At 42.2% G+C, this 18002-nt stretch overlaps 1 protein-coding gene and 1 pseudogene across 1 annotated transcript in view; both read right to left on the bottom strand.

Annotated features, from left to right (window-relative positions):
- The window catches only part of LOC105513603 (T-cell receptor gamma chain C region 1), a 117797-nt gene that overhangs the window by 98109 nt on the left and 1686 nt on the right, over window positions 1-18002 (bottom strand). The window contains exons 2-3 of the mRNA XM_011944515.1: window positions 15423-15595; window positions 15007-15319 (exon numbers count right to left, since the gene is read on the bottom strand). Coding sequence (XP_011799905.1) covers window positions 15007-15319; window positions 15423-15465 — 356 coding nt within the window. The 5' untranslated portion in view covers window positions 15466-15595. The remainder of the gene's footprint in view (window positions 1-15006; window positions 15320-15422; window positions 15596-18002) is intronic.
- LOC105513604 lies at window positions 4689-5717 on the bottom strand (annotated as a pseudogene).

The following is an 18002-nucleotide window of genomic DNA, read 5'->3' as shown; positions in this document are numbered from 1 at the left end:
CGTGTCTTAATTATCAATCTCTAGCACAAAAACAGAAGTTGAGAGAGGTGGACAATGAGTGAAGGAATGTGAGGGACTGAGTTCCTTCAAAATTGTTTGGACTTTCCATTCATCCATCTTTTTTACTAATGTCATCAAGTCACACATAAACTTTCAATCTTCCATTGAAAAGTGTTTGTTTTTGTTTTTTATTTGTATAAATTTAAGGGGTACAAGTGCAATTTTGTTACACACATATAATGCATAGTGGTAAAGTCTTGGCTTTTAGTATATCCCACACCTGGATAATACGCATTGTGATGTGAAATTATTTAATTTCCATCTGTATTCCTTCTGCCCCCCACCACCCTTACAAGCCACCAAAGTCTCGTTCCATACCCTATGTCCACGTGTACACATTATTTAGCTACCACTTATAAGTGAGAATATCCAGTATTTGTCTTTCTATTTCTGAGCTATTTCACTTTAGATAATGGCCTCCAGTTTCCTCCAAGTTTCTGCAAAAAACAGGATTTCATTCTTTTGTATGGATGAGTAGTATTCCATTGTGTGTATATACCACATTTATTATGGATGAATAGTACTCCACTGTGTATATATACCACATTTTCTTTATCCAGTCATTCACTGATGGACATTTAGATTAATTCCATATTCTTGCTATTATGAACAGTGCTGCAATAAATATATGAATGTGGTCTAATAAAATAATTTCTTTTCCTTTGGGTGGATATCCAGTCATGGGATTGCTGGATTGAATGGTAGTTCTATTTTTAGGTCTTTGAGAAATTTCCATACTGTTTTCCAGAGAAGTTGTACTAATTTACATTCTCATCAACAGTACATTAAGCGTTCCTTTGAAAAGGCATTTAAATTCAGCTTAGACTTCAAAGAATTTCTTTTTCTTCTGCACATAGAGTGGCAGAGGGGTTTCCTGTTTAGTGCTGGAGGATCAGTAACACAGGTTTTCTTTTTTTTTTCTTTCATTTATTTTCCGTTAAAGAAGACTACTTTATATGAAGGTAGTCAGCATAGTGATCTTATGTGTATGGCTTTGCTTTAATACAAAAATCACAGTCACATAACCTAGCAGACATTTGACTAAACCTCCTCATTTGTCAGATGGGAGAACAAAAGTCTAGAGAGGCTTGGAATACACACATGTTCCACAGTGGGGTCCTGTTCAAGGAGAAGTGGAAGGCAAAGTCCCAGTGTCTCATCCAGGGAGTATTGCATCACCCTGCCATGACGACTGTCTACTCACATCAGTTCCCGTGCAGCCTGCCCAAGGATGAACGTACTGAGGAGTGTGAAATCTTGTTTCCTATGCTTCTAATTGCTGACTCTATTGCAAAATGCTAACAGTCCCAGGGCCAAGATCTTGGAAGCTGGAAACAGGGGTAGGCTTCCAGTCTCAGCTTTTCAACCATTTTGTGGTAAATCTCAGCAAGTCCTCCACCCTTGAAATCTCTTCCAAAATATTTTATTTGTGCATTCTTCAGGGGAGATAGTCAGACTCTCAAATGATCAGTCTCTAACAGTACTGTCCAATAGAAATAAATGTGAGTCACCAAGGTGAGTCACACACTTAAATTTTTCTAGTTGCTGCATTAAACAAAGTAAAGAGAAACAGGTAAAATTCGTTTTAATGCTATTGGTTTTAGTCCAAGATACCTAAATATAATCATTTCAACTTTTGGTCATTATAAAATTTATTTCATTTTTTAACACTAAATCTTCAAAATGTGATTTTGGACATACAGCCCATCTCAGTTTGGACTATTGTACTTGGTATGTTTCCCATGCTCAGTAGCCACATGTGGCTAGTGGCACCCAGATTCAGGAGCACAGGTCATCCTGCAAAGGCTTCAGAGGCAATGAACGGGAGCATCTTTAAACAGACCCCTTTCAATGAGCTAGATCACTGAAATTGCACAGGCTGAGAGCCTCGTCCATAGTGGGACTGCGGAAGGGACCTCCAGGATAGATGGTGAGGTGAGGGACAGGGGACAGGACTTTTTTGCTTCTATGCCCCAGGGCAACCCAAGGGACCAAGAGTTAGTGAAAATGCCCAAGGCCTTGTTGGATTGGGAGGAAGAGTCCTTTTTGTGCAGGCCTGGGGTGGCTTGCAGGGCTGCGCCAGTCCCAGGTAGTGCAATAGTTCATGCCCTTGATGCCTGTCTCCAGCTTCAGCGCTGCCGGGGTACAGCTGCTGCCATCCTTGGCTGTGATTTTATCTACTTTCAAGATGGAATCCCACTGCACATCCAACATGGACATGGCCAGCTGGTGGAGCCCCTCAGGTGGCTGGTGGCCCTTCTGCTGCCAGTACCAGTAGATGTAGCTGATCCTGGTGCAGACCAAGCACTGCAGGATGACCGAGTTTCCCTAGCACCCCAGGACATGGGCCAGCTGCTCTGGCCCGATGAGCCACCAGCCAGCTGTCAGGGAGACAGCAGTGAGGTAGGGATGACCCAAAGCCTCGCCACCTCTCCACAGGTCCTTAGATAGGAGACTGACCTGGAAACAGGATGGACCAAAGGAAGGCAAGGCGACCCAGCACGTCTTTGATCCTGACCGGGGGCGAGGAGCCCAGAGTGACCTGTTTCAAACTGTGGACCTGAGCTACACTTTTCTGAGTTATGGTAACGGCCAGCTTAGGGCCTGAACTGCTGTTTCCCTTGTGGTGCAAGGAGGTAACCAATGAGAGAAACGGGGGAGGAAGAAAGAAGTTCCAGAGGAGAGACAGAAATCTGACCACCAGATGAAGAGTGGGATGACAAAAAGCTAGAGTTCTAAAAAAGGCTTAAAGAATGTTGATGGTATAATTAGCGAAACTCTTCGACTACACTAATTGGTTTATGGTCATTGCTTTATTAAATCCTAAAATAACTCTATAGGATAAATGTTATCTCCAATTTAGAAACGAAGGAGTAAGGCTGTTTTTTTAAGTAGCTTTTCCAAGGCTGTAACACCTAAGGAGAATCAGAGTTGGGACAGAAGCCAGGCCTGACTGGTGACAAATCTCCTGCTTCATGTAACCATCCTATACTCAGAGAACAACGAGTGTGCTGCTTGCTCCAGAGGAAGGGACAAACACAAAACAGCAATCCCTGACAAAAACCCATGCCCACGTCTGAGCCAGCTTCGGAGCATGGCACCCAGAGGTCCTAGTAGAAGGAATTTTTCAGTACCCTAAAATAACATGATAGCTGTGTAGTCTTGGGCAAGTTATTTCACCTCTTTTTCCTCATTTGTAAAGAGGGGAGTCATGGGGCCACATGGAGAGTAAACAGGAGAATGTGAGCAGAGTACGCAGCACAGTCCTGGCTGCCTAGACCATGCTCAGGAAATGTGGGGTGTTGTTATTGCACCTGGAAACTGGATGGGTTCCAGTAAATGATCTCTGGGGTTTGCACAAAGTAGAAATTATAGGGACTAACACAGTTTTCAAGAACCAGGTGTGTGTGTGTGTGTGTGTGTCCAAAAGAAGAAGGCTAAGTCAGGCCAGCACACAGAGAGGGCCTGGAGGCAGGATCAGCTCATTCTCTGCCAGTGGCAAGTCCTTGGAAATGGTGAAGATAGGGCATTGGGAAGGACTCATCTGCCAGAGGCTTGGAGAAATAGACCCAGCCTTGACTTCCTACTGAAATGAAGGTTAATTTTCAGCTTTGCTAATGATACCCAGGACCTCCTGAGTAGTCAAAGAGATGGCCATGAGGGGAAGCCTATGGGCATGGCAAGAAAAGGGGTCTGGCTTGGGAAGGGAAGTTGTGAGTCCCTGGGCTCCCAGTTATGGTCAGAAAAGGTCAACACAGGGAAATGACAGGTAGAAAGTGCGAAATACAGACAGTGAGCAACGGAAATGGGCAAATTGTTTGTCTTCAATCTTTCTCTATTTTTTAGATTGTTTTAGCAATAAGAAAAAATATTATTTTGGAGGAGAAAAAATGTATAACCACTACATTTGTTTTCCATATTCAAATTGGTTATTTATTGCACCTTGTGCTTATAAGGTGCAATATGCACATGAAAAAAGTGATATGTTTCATTTTAGTCTCGTCATAACAAATCAAACCATGTTAGAATCACATCTGAGGTAATATACCAAGTCAACATGGCATTGCATAATGACGTGCAGTGGAAAACCTCATCCTGAAGGCTTTTCTTGAAGGTAAATTTAATAGAAAAAAAAATCAGTAATGTTTACAGGATACTTAGGTCATCACTGATTCATGCACAAATTTGGTTATTACTATTCTATAATAAATTTGGTTGACTTTTGGACAACTTCATTGGTGAGAATAATTTTAATAAAGTTTCCATTTTCTAATTTTTTGTTTGTTTATTTCAACAGTTTTGGGGGAATAGGTAGCTTTTGGTTACATGGATAAGTTATTTTGTGTTGTCAGTGTTCAAAACTATGTTTTTCTCAATTGCTGTTTTAACCGTTTTAATTCAATTACTGATCATTAAAGACTTGAAAGTTGTTAGCAACTTTTGGGAGGGAGGGAAGAAAGGAAGGGAGGAGGGAGGGAGGGAGGAAGGAAGGAAAGATAGAAGGAAGGAAGAAAGGAAGGAAGGAAGGGAGGCAGGCAGGCAAGCAAGCTAGGAAGGGAGCTAGGGAGGGAGGGAGAGGAGGGCAGAAAAAAGGGACGTGTAGAAAAACAGCAAGTAACCAGGAAATTAGAGAGAGGAAAAATAAAAGGAAGGTAGAGGGAGAGAATGTTCAACTGCATATCTAGGCCTAGTGTTTTAGTGGTAATTATAGTATTGCTTATATTGCTATAGACAAAAGGAATAAACAACACTCTCAGCTGTGATCTCTGGATATATGATTCAGTATAAATACCTTTCCCATTTGCTGTCCAAAATATCTCACTTCACAGCTGGACCCTAGGTGTACCTGTCTGTCCTAGGAAGCAGAGTGAGCGGGCCTCCCCTATGTCCTAGGAGAGCTGAGAGAACCTTGCTGTCAGCCAGGATGCTTGGCTGAGGCCTGGAGATGGCAGCCTGGTCTTCAGGAAAGTCCCAGGGGAGGGTGGAGAACAGGGTGCAGCTGCCAGGGGAGTGTGATATTAGGGGGGAGATCCGGAGTTAAGCTGTGTTTCTCTTTGTACAGAATACAGTAAATTTGGTGGCAAGAAATGAGATGGGTCATTTCTACCTTGTGTACCAGAAGCAGCCACAAGGCAGATTTTCAGTGTGGTGTAGGGCAGGTATTAATCACTGTGTCTGTCCCAGCTGGCACAGTAATAGACCCCAGAGTCACTTTCATTTAGTTTTAGAGGTATAAATTTCTGACTTATCCTTCTACTTCCATAATTATCATGCTTTCCTAGACTGACTCCTGATTCCAACACATCCCTGGAGTGAAGGGGTCATAGCACAGAAGATGCTGTGGGGCCTTCTCCTCCTGGTGTTTGTACCAGTGGATGTAGAAGGTATTTTCTACAGGAAGATCCCAGGTGATAACAACAGATGACCCTGACCCCCTGGTGCCTGACTTTATTCTTGCTTCCAAGTTAGTAGATATCTGACTGGCAGCAATGGGAACAACACAGAATATAATGAGGCATTTCTTAGTATGGCATCCCTTGCAAAAGAAGAAAAAAACCAAACCAAACCAAAACAAAACAAAACCCGTGAGCCTCTCTGTAGGCAGCACACTTACTAGGAGACAGGAAAGCTAGAAGCACGGCTAGGGTCCACTGCATGCCTTCCTCTCTGGGGTTGTGGAAGGAAAGGAACCAGATGAAGAGGAGCTGAAGACCCTCTGAAAACTCAGGTTCTACTCAACAAGGAAGTGATCTCTGGCACAGAAGGCAGTGGGGGGAGTTGGTCTTCTTGAGTCACAGGCAGAGAGAAGTGACTGAGGATCTACCTTAGGGAACTCCCAAACCTTCCTCCCAGAGGGATGGTACCTGGGAGGACCTGCAGAGGAGCTCCTGCTTCTCTGCTCAGGCCTGTTCTCCAGCACTGTCTGTGGCAGCTGAGAGGAGGCCCTCTGCAGAAGACAGCCAGGGGCATGGAGAGCTCAAGCCTGCAGCAGAGGGACTGCAAATGTCAAGGAAGCTGACCCTGGAGTCAGCCGGCTCAGCCCTCAGAGGGGGCAGTCCCACAGTAGGCTCACACCCTGCACTTCAGAGTTGCAGCAGCAAATGCTGATGCCAGGACCTTGTCCTGACAGGAAGCCTTTGATTAGGGCCCTGAACTGCCTTCCTTTTTGCCTCTGCAGGGCACTTGGAGGCAACCACCCAAGGCCACTCTGAGAAGGGTTGAACCTGCTTTATTAAAAGGACTGAGGATCATGTATGTTGGTGGGTTTGGACTCTCCTGTAAGGTAAATGGGTGTGTCAGGGGGTGGAGGTGGGGAAGGAGTGTCTGTGATCCTGTGGGTGTGATCTCTTTATTAGAGGATTTTTATTCATTGAAGTAGGTGTATGAGTTGTTATTGTTGTTGTTGCTGTTGTTGTTTAAGTAGTTTAGGGTGCCATGTCATGTAATATTTGGAATATACATAAACCAAAAACTTGTTATTTGCCTGAACTTCCAAATTCCCTGGGTATTGTCTATTTTGTTTGGCAGCCCTACCCTCAGAAAGTGAACTGAGATCTGCAGTGCACCTGAATTCACAGATGGAGATATAGGGGACAAAACAAGTAGAGTAATATAAATGTGAAAATTCAGTAGGGCATACACAGATTTTCACCTCCTCTATAAGAAGTATATAGAGACACACATTTAAAATATGCATAATGAGATGTAGAACAATGTCCCTCTTTGTTGTTGTGTTGGCCTAGCTCAGAGAGTTCAGTTTCTGCTGTCATCACAGCTGTGAATGAGAAAGGGAGGGGGCTCTGGTTGGTCTCCCTCTGCCTCTGGACCACACATGCAGGACATGAAGCTGCCATAGGAGCAGCTCTGAAAGCTGAGTTCTCACCGTCTGTTGCAAGAAGTCAGGGACCCCGAATGGAGGGACCAGCTGAAGCTGCAGCAGAAGAACATAAATTGTGAAGATTTCATGGACATTTATCAGTTCCCCAAATTAATACTTTTATAATTTCTTACACCTGTCTTTACTGCAGTCTTTGAACATAAATTGTGAAGATTTCATGGACATTTATCACTTCCCCAGTCAATACTCTTTTAATTTCCTATGCCTGTCTATACTTTAATCTCTTAATCCTGTCATCTTCATAAGCTGAGGATGTATGTCACCTCAGGACCCTGTGATGATTGCATTATCTGTACAAATTGTTTGTAAAACATGTGTGTTTGAACAATATAAAATCTGGGCACCCTGAAAAAGAACAGGATAACAGCAATTTTCAGGGAACAAGGGATATAACCATAAGGTCTGACTGCCTGTGGTGTCGGGCAGAACAGAGTCATATTTTTCTTCTTGCAGAAAGCAAATAGGAGGAATATCACTGAATTATTTTCCCAGCAAGGAATAACCCTGGGGAAGGAATGCATTCCCAGGGGTAGGCCTATTGACGACAACTCTAGGAGTGTCTGTCTTATGCGGTTGAAGATAAGGGATGAAATACGTCCTGGTCTCCTGTAGTGCCCTCAGGCTTACTAGGTTGGGGAAATTCCAGGCTGGTGAATTCTAGTCAGACCAGTTTTCTGCTCTCGAATCCTGTTTACTGGTAAGATGTTTATCAAGATAGTATGTACCCAGTGGGACATGGAAGCTCATCAGTAATTCTAATTTTGCCCTGGCCTTGTGATCTTGCTCTGCCCTTCTGCCCTTGTGATCTTTTATTGCCCTTTGAAATACGTGATCTTTGTGACTTACTCCCTATTCATACACCCCTCCCCTTTTGTAATCCCTAATAAAAATTTGCTGGCTTTGCGGCTCAGGTGGGCATCATGGAACCTGCCAATACGTGATGTCACTCCCGGTGGCCCAGCTGTAGAATTTCTCTCTTTGTACTTTTTCTCTTTATTTCTCAGACTGGCCGACACTTAGGGAAAACAGAAAATAACCTACATTGAAATATTGGGGGCTGATTCCCCCGATATCTGGCACCCAACAAAATCAGCACCCAATAGGGCTCCTTGTGAAGGAGGGAAGCTTGCCTGCCTTGGAGTATGAAAAAATCTTTCTGGACAGAAGTCTCACAGTTTAAAAATGGGAAGGGAGAGGACTGAGATCACAGTAGAATGCACAGAAAATTCTTAAAACAAAAAAATAATGAGAGAAACCTCATCAGAATATGAAAAGAACTATAAAGCTACAGTGCTGAAGAGAGGGCAATACTAGCACTAGAATGACAAGATTCCTGGAACACAGTGGAAAATCCAGAAAGAGAACCACATGTATGTAATATTTTCTCATGTGATAAAGTTATATGTTAACATCCACAAGGAAATAGTCAATTATTTAATAAGTTCTCTTTTGGGTATTGGCTTACCAAATGTAAACAAATATTGTTGCATTTCTACCTTACCAGTTACAAATAGTGATTTAGTAGTAATAAAAAGAAAATCATTAGACTTAAACGATGATGAATTGCATACAAATTCTAGGTGAGATTGGCCTCTCTAAGCCTGACATCAAACTAGACACCCTAGAAAAATTGATAGATTTTATTGTGTTTTTATCAAAGTTCAGTTCACCAAAAGTTGCCAAATGTAAATAATAACAAATCAGGAGAAATATCTTCAACACATTTGATAAAGGGTCAGTATCTCTAAAATGGTGTATATTAATTCTTACGACCAATAAGAAAAAATTGATCATCCAAAAGAGGAATAGGCAAAGAGTATGACAAGGCGATTCTCAAAAGAAGAAGTATAAATGACCTATAAAGTTGTAAAACAATGCTAGTACTCCTAAAGATGGGGGAATGCAAACCAAATTAACAAATCTCATTTTTGGAACCACAGAGCTTGGGATGCAATCATTATCAAATTAAAGTATATGATTTAGGGAATGTTAATTAAACCCCCAATTTCTTATGTTACATTCAATGGTACTTTAAATCCTTAAAAAAGTTTCTGTATAGATTAAATAAAATATGCATGTAATGTGCTTAGTAAATTAACTACCAGAATGTCAGTACCCATATTTACCATCATATTATTATTATTAGTTTTTTTGAGACAGAGTCTCACTCTTGTTCCCCAAACTGGACAGCAGTAGTGTGATCTTAGCTAACTGAAAACTCAACCTTCCAGGCTCAAGAGATTCTCCTGCCTCAGGATCCAAAGTAGCTGGGATTACATGTGTGCACGACTACAGCCAGCTAATTTTTTGTACTTTTAGTAGAGACAGGGTTTCACCATGTTAGCTAAGCTTGTCACAGTCTCCTGGCCTAAGTGTTCCTATCGACTGGAATACTCAAATGCTGGGATTACAGGCACAAGCCATCAGGCCTGGCCAGTATTATTATTACTAATACAGTAATTATTGTGTAAAAATTCCTGATAGAACAATGATGCCATCATTAAATAATGCATAAAAACATTCAAATACATGATATGGATTTCTTTATGCATACTTATGAAGTATGTGCACCTTTAGAAGTAAGACACACAATCCAGACACAGGAAACTAAAAGATTGATTCCAATGTATAAAAATGAAATATCAGAATGAAAATATAAATATGGCATTGAAATAGAAGCAATACATACTCTGCTATGAAAAACAGAGTGAAAAAGCTCAAGTGAACTGATAAAAATATTGTTACCTATAGGGTGAGGGAGAAAAGAGGAACAAGAAATCTGCAATGGAAGTTAAAATCTTCAAATCCATCTTCTTTTATAATTTTGACTTCAGTTCCATGTAAATGTTTTATATATACAAAACAAATATGAAACAAAACAAAGTAAGACAACAAGTTTCCAAAATATTAAAATGAAAACTGAACAATTAAAGTAGCTGTATCAATGTTGGCATGAACAAATAGAGAAAAATTATTTCAATTGATTTTGTGGAAAGAAAGAGAGAGAAAAGCAAAGAAGGAAGGAAGGAAAAAAAAGAAGGAGAATGGACGGAAGGAAACAAGGGAGGAAGGGATAGAAGGATGGAGTGAGGGAGGGAGGAAGGGAAGGAGAAAAAAATAAAAGCAAGCAAAGAAGTAAGACAAAGAGAGAATAAAAGGGAGGGCAGAGGGAGAGAATGTTCAACTGCATATCTAGGCCAGGTATTTTGGTGGTAATTTTAGTATTGCTTGTATTGTTACAGACATAAGGAAAAAACACCACTCTCAGCTGTGCTCTCTGGACCATGATTGGATACATGAGTCAGTAAAAACACCCTTCCCATTTGCTGCCCAAAATATCTTGCTTCACAGCTGGACTCTAGGTGTACCTGTCTGTCCTAGGAAGCAGATTGAGTGGGCCTTGCCCATGTCCTAGGAGAGCTAAGAGAACCTTGCTCTCAGTCAGGCTGCTTAGCTGAGGCCTGGAGATGGCAGCTTGGTCTTCAGGAAAGTTCTGGGGGAGGGTAGCGAACAGGCGGCAGCTGCTGCCAGGAGAATGTGATATTAGGGGGAGGTCAGGAGTTAAGCTGTGTTTCTCTTGTTCAGCATACAGTAAATCTGGCGGCAGGAAATGAGAGGGGGTGGCTCTATCTTGTGTACCAGAAGCAGCCACAAGGCAGATTTTCAGTGTGGTGTTCAGCAGGTCTGAATCACTGTGCCTGTCCCAGTTGGCACAGTAATAGACCCCAGAATCATTTTCAATTAGATTTCGCAGTATCAATATCCAACTCCACCTTGTGCGTGTATGAGTACCATACTTTCCTAGACTGAGTCCTGATTCCAACACATCCCTTGAGTTGGAGACGTCATAGTACAGAAGACGCTGTGGGGCCTTCCCCTCCTGGTGTAGGTACCAGTGGATATATAAGTTACTGTCTCCAGAAAAATCACAAGTTATTTCAGCAGATGACCCAGTTGGCCTGGTGACTGACTTTGTTCTCCCTTCCAAGTTGGAAGATTTCTGACTGGCTGCAATGGAAACGACAAAATATAATGAGGCATTCCTTAGTATGGCACCCCTTGCAAAAGAAGAAAACAAAACAAAACAGAACCTATGAGCCTCTCTGTAGGCAGCACACTCACCAGGAGACAAGAAAGCTAGAAGCAGGGCTAGGGCCCACCGCATGCCTTCCTCTCTGGGACCTTGGAAGGAAAGGGACAAGATGAAGAGGAGCAGAAGACCCTCTCAAAACTCAGGTGCCACTCAACAAAAAGTGATCCCTAGCACAGAAGACAGCAGGAGGAGCTGGTCTTCCTGAGACACAGGCAGAGAGAAGTGACTGAGGATCTGTCTTAGGGGACTCCCAAGCCTTCCTTCCAGAAGGGGTGGTGCCTGGGAGGACCTGCAGAGGAACGCCTGCCTCTCTGCTCAGGTCCGTTCTCCAGCGCCCTCCTGTGGCCACTGAGAGCAGGCCGTCTGCAGAAGAGAGCCCAGGGCATGGAGCGCTCAGGCCTCCAGCAGAGGGACTGCAGATGTAGGGGAAGCTGACCCCCGAGTTAAGAGGCTCAGAACTTGGAGGGGGCAGTCCCACAACAGGCTCACATCCTGCCTTTCAGACTTGCAGCAGCTAATGCTGATGCCAGGGCCTTGTCCTGACAGGAAGCCTCTGATTAGGGCCCTGAACTGCCTTCCTTTTTGCCTCTGCAGGGCACTTGGAGGCAACCACTCAAGGCCACTCTGAGAAGGGTTGAACCTGCTTTATTAAAAGGACTGAGGATCAGTACGTTGGTGGGTGTTGGACTCTGCTCTAAGATGAATGGGTGTATGTGTGTCTGTGGGGGCGAGGGGCGGGGGGTGCCTGTGATCCTGTGGGTGTGATCTCTTTTTTAGAGGATTTTTGTTCATTAAAGTAGGAGTATGAGGTTTCTTTCTTTCTTTTTTTTTTGTTTTTAAGTGGTACTGGGTGCCATATCATGTAATATTTGGAACATACTTAAATTAAAAACTTGTCATTTACCTGAACTTCCAAATTGTCTGGTATTGAATATTTTATTTCTCAGTCCTACCCTCAGAAAGCGGACTGAGATCTGCAGTGCACCTGGATTCACAGATGGAAATATAGGGGACAAAACAAGTTCAGTAATATAATTGTGAAAATTCAGTAGGGCATACACAGATTTTCACCTCCTCTATAAGAAGCATATAGAGATACACGTTTGAAATATGCGTAATGAGATGTAGAACAATGTCCCTCTTGGTGGTGGTGTTGGCCTAGCTCAGAGTGTTAAGTTTCTCCTGTCATCTCAGCTGGGAATAAGAAAGGGAGGAGGCTCCGGTTGGTCTCCCTCTGCCTCTGGACCACACGTGCAGGACATGACGCTGCCATAGTAGCAGCTCTGAAAGATGAGTTCTCAGGGTCATTGTGAAGGAGGCAAGCATGCCTGCCTTGGAGCGTGAAAAAGTCTTGCTGGACAGAAGTCTCACGGTTCAAAAATGGGGAGGGAGAGAATTGAGATCACACTAGAATGCACAGAAAATTCTTAAAAGAAAAAAATAATGAGAAAAACCTCATCAGAATATGAAAAGAACTATAAAGCTGCAGTGCTGAAGAGAGGGCAATACTGGCACTAGAATGACAAGACTCAAGGAACACAGTGGAAAATCCAGAAACAGAGCCACATGTATGTAATATTTTCTCATGTGATAAAGTTATATGTTAATATCCACAAGGAAATAGTCAATTAATTAATAAGCTCTCTTTTGGGTATTGACTTACCATATGGAAACAAATATTGTTGCATTTCTACCTTACCAGTCACAAATACTGACTTACATGTAATAAAAAGAAAATCATTAGACTTAAACGATGATGAATTGCATACAAATTCTAGGTGAAATTGGCCTCTCTAAGCCTGACATCAAACTAGACACCCTAGAAAAACTGATAGAATTACTTTTTTTTTTTAAAGCTGAATTCACCAAAAGGTGCCAAATGTAAGTAATAACAAATCAGGAGAAATATCTTCAACACATTTGATAAAGGGTCAGTATCTCTAATATGGTGTATATTAATTCTTACGACCAGTAAGAAAATATTAATCCTCCAAAAGAAGAATAGGCAAAGAGTATGACAAGGCGATTCTCAAAAGAAGAAGTATGAATGACCTATAAAGTTGTAAAACAATGCTAGTACTCTTAAAGATGGGGGAATGCAAACCGAATTAACAAATGTCATTTTCGGAACCACAGAGCTTGGATTAAAGCATATGACTTTAGGGAATGTTAATTAACCCCCGAATTTCTAATGTTAAATTCAACAGTACTTTAAACCTTTAATGAAGTTTCTGTATAGATTAAATAAAATAGAAAGTAATGTACTTAGTAAATTAACTACCAGAATGTCAGTACCCATATTTACCATCAATATTATTATTATTATTAATTTTTTTGAGACAGAGTCTTGATCTGTTGCCCAAACTGGACTACTGGCAGTAGTGTGATCTTAGCTCACTGAAACCTTCACCTTCCAGGCTCAAGAGATTCTCCTGCCTCAGCATCCAAAGTAGCTGGGGTCACATGTGTGCACCACTACAGCAGGTTAATTTTTTGTATTTTTAGTAGAGACAGGGTTTCACCATGTTGGCTAAACTGGTCGCAATCTCCTGGCCTCAAGTGATCCTAACAACCGGACTACCCAAATCCTGGGATTACAGGATGAGCCATCAGGCCTGGCCAGTATTATTATTACTAACATAGTAATTATTGTATAGAAATTCCTGATAGATCAATGCTGCCATCATTAAATAATCAATGCATACAAACATTCAAATACATGATATAGATTTCTTTATGTGTACTCATGAAGTATGTGCACCTTTAGAAGTCAGACACCAAATCCAGAAATGGGAAAATAAGAGATTGATTAAAATGTATAAAAACCCAAATTGAATATCAGAACATAAACATAAATATGGCATTGAAATAGAAACAATACATACTCCCCTATGAAAAACAGAGTGAAAAGGCTCAAGTTAACTGATAAAAATATTGTTACCTATAGGGTGAGGGAGAAAAGAGGAATGAGAAATCTACAATGGAAGTTAAAATCTTCAAATGCAACTTCTTTTATAATTTTAACTTCAGTTTCATGTAAATGTTTTACATACACAAAGCAAATATGAAACAAAACAAAGTAATATCACAAATTTCCAAAATATAAAAATGAAAACTGAACAATTAAAGTAGCTGTATCAATGTTGGCATGAACAAATAGAGAAAAATCATTTCAAATGATTTTGTGGAAAAAGTATTTTGATTATGTACCCAAAAAGGAAAGAAAGAGAGATAAAAGCCAAGAAGGAAGGAAGGAAAAAAAGGAAGGGGAATGGATGGAAGGAAAAAGGGAGGAAGGGAGGGAAAGAAGGAATGAGAGAGGGAGGGATGGAGGGATAGAAGGAGGAAGGGAGAGAAAAATAATAAAAGCAAGCAAAGAAGTAAGAAAGAAGAGAGAGAGAATAAAAGGGAGGGCAGAGGGAGAGAATGTTCAACTGTATATCTAGGCCTGGTGTTTTAGTGGTAATTATGGTATTGCTTATATTATTATAGACATAAGGAATAAGCACCATTCTCAGCTGTGATCTCTGGATCATGGGATACATGATTCAGTATAAATATCCTTCCCATTTGCTGTCCAAAATATCTTGCTTCACAGCTGGACCCTAGGTGTACCTGTCTGTCCTAGGCAGCAGAGTGAGTGGGCCTCCCCCATGTCCTAGGAGAGCTAAAGAACCTTGCTCTCAGCCAGGCTGCTTCGCTGAGGCTTAGCTGAGATGGCAGCTTGGTCTTCAGGGAAGTCCTGGGGGAGGGTGGGGAACAGGGGGCTACTGTTGCCAGGGGAGTGTTATACTGCAGGGGAGATCAGAGATCAGGAGTTAAGCTGTGTTTCTCTTGTTCAGCATACAGTCAATTTGGTGGCAGGAAATGAGAGGGGGTGGCTCTATCCTGTGTACCAGAAGCAGCCACATGGCAGATTTTCAGTGTGGTGTTCAGCAGATCTGAATCACTGTGCCTGTCCCAGTTGGCACAGTAATAGACCCCAGAATCATTTTCAATTAGATTTCGCAGTCTCAATCTCAAGTTCCTCCTTGTGCTTACATAAGTATCATACTTTCCTGGACTGATTCCTGATTCCAACACAACCCTGGAGTTGGAGACGTCATAGTACAGAAGACGCTGTGGGGCCTTCCCTTCCTGGTGTAGGTACCAGTGGACGATGTAGAAGCTACTGAATTCAGGAAGATCACAGGTGATTTCAGCGGATGACCCAGTTGGCCTGGTGACTGACTTTGTTCTCCCTTCCAAGTTGGACGATTTCTGACTGGCTGCATTGGAAACAACACAAAATATAATGAGGCATTCCTTAGTATGGCACCCCTTGCAAAAGAAGAAAACAAAACAAAACCTCTCTACAGGCAGCACACTCACCAGGAGACAGGAGAGCTAGAAGCAGGACTGGGACCCACCACATGCCTTCCTCTCTTGGGCCTTGGAAGGAAAAGGATCAGATGAAGAGGAGCAGAAGATCCTCTCAAAACTCAGGTGCCACTCAACAAGGAAGTGATCCCTAGCACAGAAGACAGTAGGAGGAGCTGGTCTTCCTGAGACACAGGCAGAGAGAAGTGACTGAGGATCTGTCTCAGGGAACTCCCAAGCCTTCCTCCCAGAAGGGGTGGTGCCTGGGAGGACCAGCAGAGGAGGTCCTGCCTCTCTGCTCAGGCCCATTCTCCCGCGCTCTCTTGTGGCAGCTGAGAGCAGGCCCTCTGCAGGAGAGAGCCAGGGGCATGGAGAGCTCAGGCCCGCAGCAGAGGGAGTGCAGATGTGGGGAAAGCTGACCCTGGCACCAGCTAGCCATGGCCCTTGGGAGAGGGCAGTCCCACAGCAGGCTTACAACCTGCTCTTCAGAGTTGCAGCAGCTACTGCTAATGCCAGGACCTTCTCCTGCCAGGAAGTCTCTGATTAGGAAACTGAACTACCTTGCTTTTCGCATCTGCAAGGACGCTTGGAGGCACCACCCAAGGCGTATGTTTATTGCGGCACCATTCACAATAGCAAAGACTTGGAATCAACCCAAATGTCCATCAATGATAGACTGGATTAAGAAAATATGGCACATATACACCATGGAATACTATGCAGCCGTAAAACAGGATGAGTTCATGTCCTTTGTAGGGACATGGATGAAGCAGGAAACCATCATTCTCAGCAAACTAGCACAAGGAAAGAAAACCAAACACTGCATGTTCTAACTCTTAGGTGGGAATTGAATAATGAGAACACATGGGCTCAGGGTAGGGAGCATCACACAGTGGGGCCTGTAGTGAGGTGGGGGGAGGGAGGAGGGATAGCACTGGCAGAAATACCTAATGTGGATGACGAGTTGATGGGTGCAGCACACCAACATGGCACATGTATATGTAAGTAACAAACCTGCACGTTGTGCACACGTATCCTAGAACTTAAAGTATGATAAAAAATAAATAAATAAATAAATAAAATAAAATAAAAAAGGACTGAGGACCAGGCGTGTTGGTGGGTCTTGGACTCTGCTCTAAGATGAATGGGTGTATGTGTGTGGAGTGTGTGTGTGTACGTGATCCTGTGGGTGTGATCTCTTTATGAGAGGATTTTTGTTCATGAAGTAGGAGTTTATTTGCTTGTTTTTTAAAGTAGTTCAGGGTGCCATATCATGTAATATTTGGAACATACTTAAACTAAAAACTTGTTATTTACCTGAACTTCCAAATTGTCTGGTATTGAATATTTTCTCAGCCCTACCCTCAGAAAGCGGACTGAGAACTGCAGTGCACCTGGATTCACAGACGGAAATATAGGGGACAAAACAAGTTCAGTAATATAATTGTGAAAATTCAGTAGGGCATACACAGATTTTCACCTCCTCTATAAGAAGCACATAGAGATACACGTTTGAAATATGCGTAATGAGATGTAGAACAATGTCCCTCTCGGTGGTGGTGTTGGCCCAGCTCAGAGAGTTCAGTTTCTCCTGTCATCTCAGCTGGGAATGAGAAAGGGAGGAGGCTCTGGCTGGTCTCCCTCTGCCTCTGGACCACACGTGCAGGACATGAGGCTGGCATAGTAGCAGCTCTGAAAGCTGAGTTCTCAGGGGTCTTGTGAAGCCGGGGAGCCTGCCTGCCTTGGAGCGTGAAAAAGTCTTGCTGGACAGAAGTCCCACGGTTTAAAAATGGGAAGGGAGAGGATTGAGATCACACTAGAATGCACAGAAAATTCTTAAAACAAAAAAATAATGAGATAAACCTCATCAGAATGTGAAAAGAACTATAAAGCTACAGTGCTGAAGAGAGGGCAATACTGGCGCTAGAATGACAAGATTCATGGAACACAGTGGAAAATCCAGAGAGAGAGCCACATGTATGTAATATTTTATCATGTGATAAAGTTATATGTTAACATCCACAAGGAAATAGTCAATTATTTAATAAGTTCTCTTTCGGGTATTGACTTACCATATGGAAACAAATATTGTTGCATTTCTACCTTACCAGTCACAAGTAGTAATTAAGTTGTAATAAAAAGAAAATCATTAGATTTAAACGATGATGAATTGCATACAAATTCTAGGTGAGATTGGCCTCTCTAAGCCTGATGTCAAAATAGAGACCCTAGAAAAATTGATAGATTTTTTTTTTCAAAGTGCAATTCGCCAAAAGTTGTCAAATAAAATAATAACATAGGAGAAGATATAGTTCAACACATTTGATAAAGGGTCAGTTTCTCTAAAATGGTGTATATTAAGTCTTTCATACCAACGAGAAAAAATTAATCTTCCAAAAGGAAACTAGGTCAAGAGTGTGACAAGGCAATTCACAAAAGAAGAACTGTAAATCACCCATAATGTTGTAAAAAATGCAAGTACTCCTAAAGATGGGGAAATGCAAACTGAATTAACAAATCTCATTTTCGGAATCGCAGAGCTTGGATTCCAATCATTATCAAGTTAAAGTATATGACTTAGGGAATGTTAAT

Source organism: Colobus angolensis, unplaced genomic scaffold (genome assembly GCF_000951035.1).
Source record: "Colobus angolensis palliatus isolate OR3802 unplaced genomic scaffold, Cang.pa_1.0 Scaffold232, whole genome shotgun sequence".
Taxonomy (NCBI): domain Eukaryota; kingdom Metazoa; phylum Chordata; class Mammalia; order Primates; family Cercopithecidae; genus Colobus; species Colobus angolensis.
The sequence above is the reverse complement of the archived record's forward strand: the minus strand, read 5'-3'. Positions and strand labels throughout refer to the sequence as shown.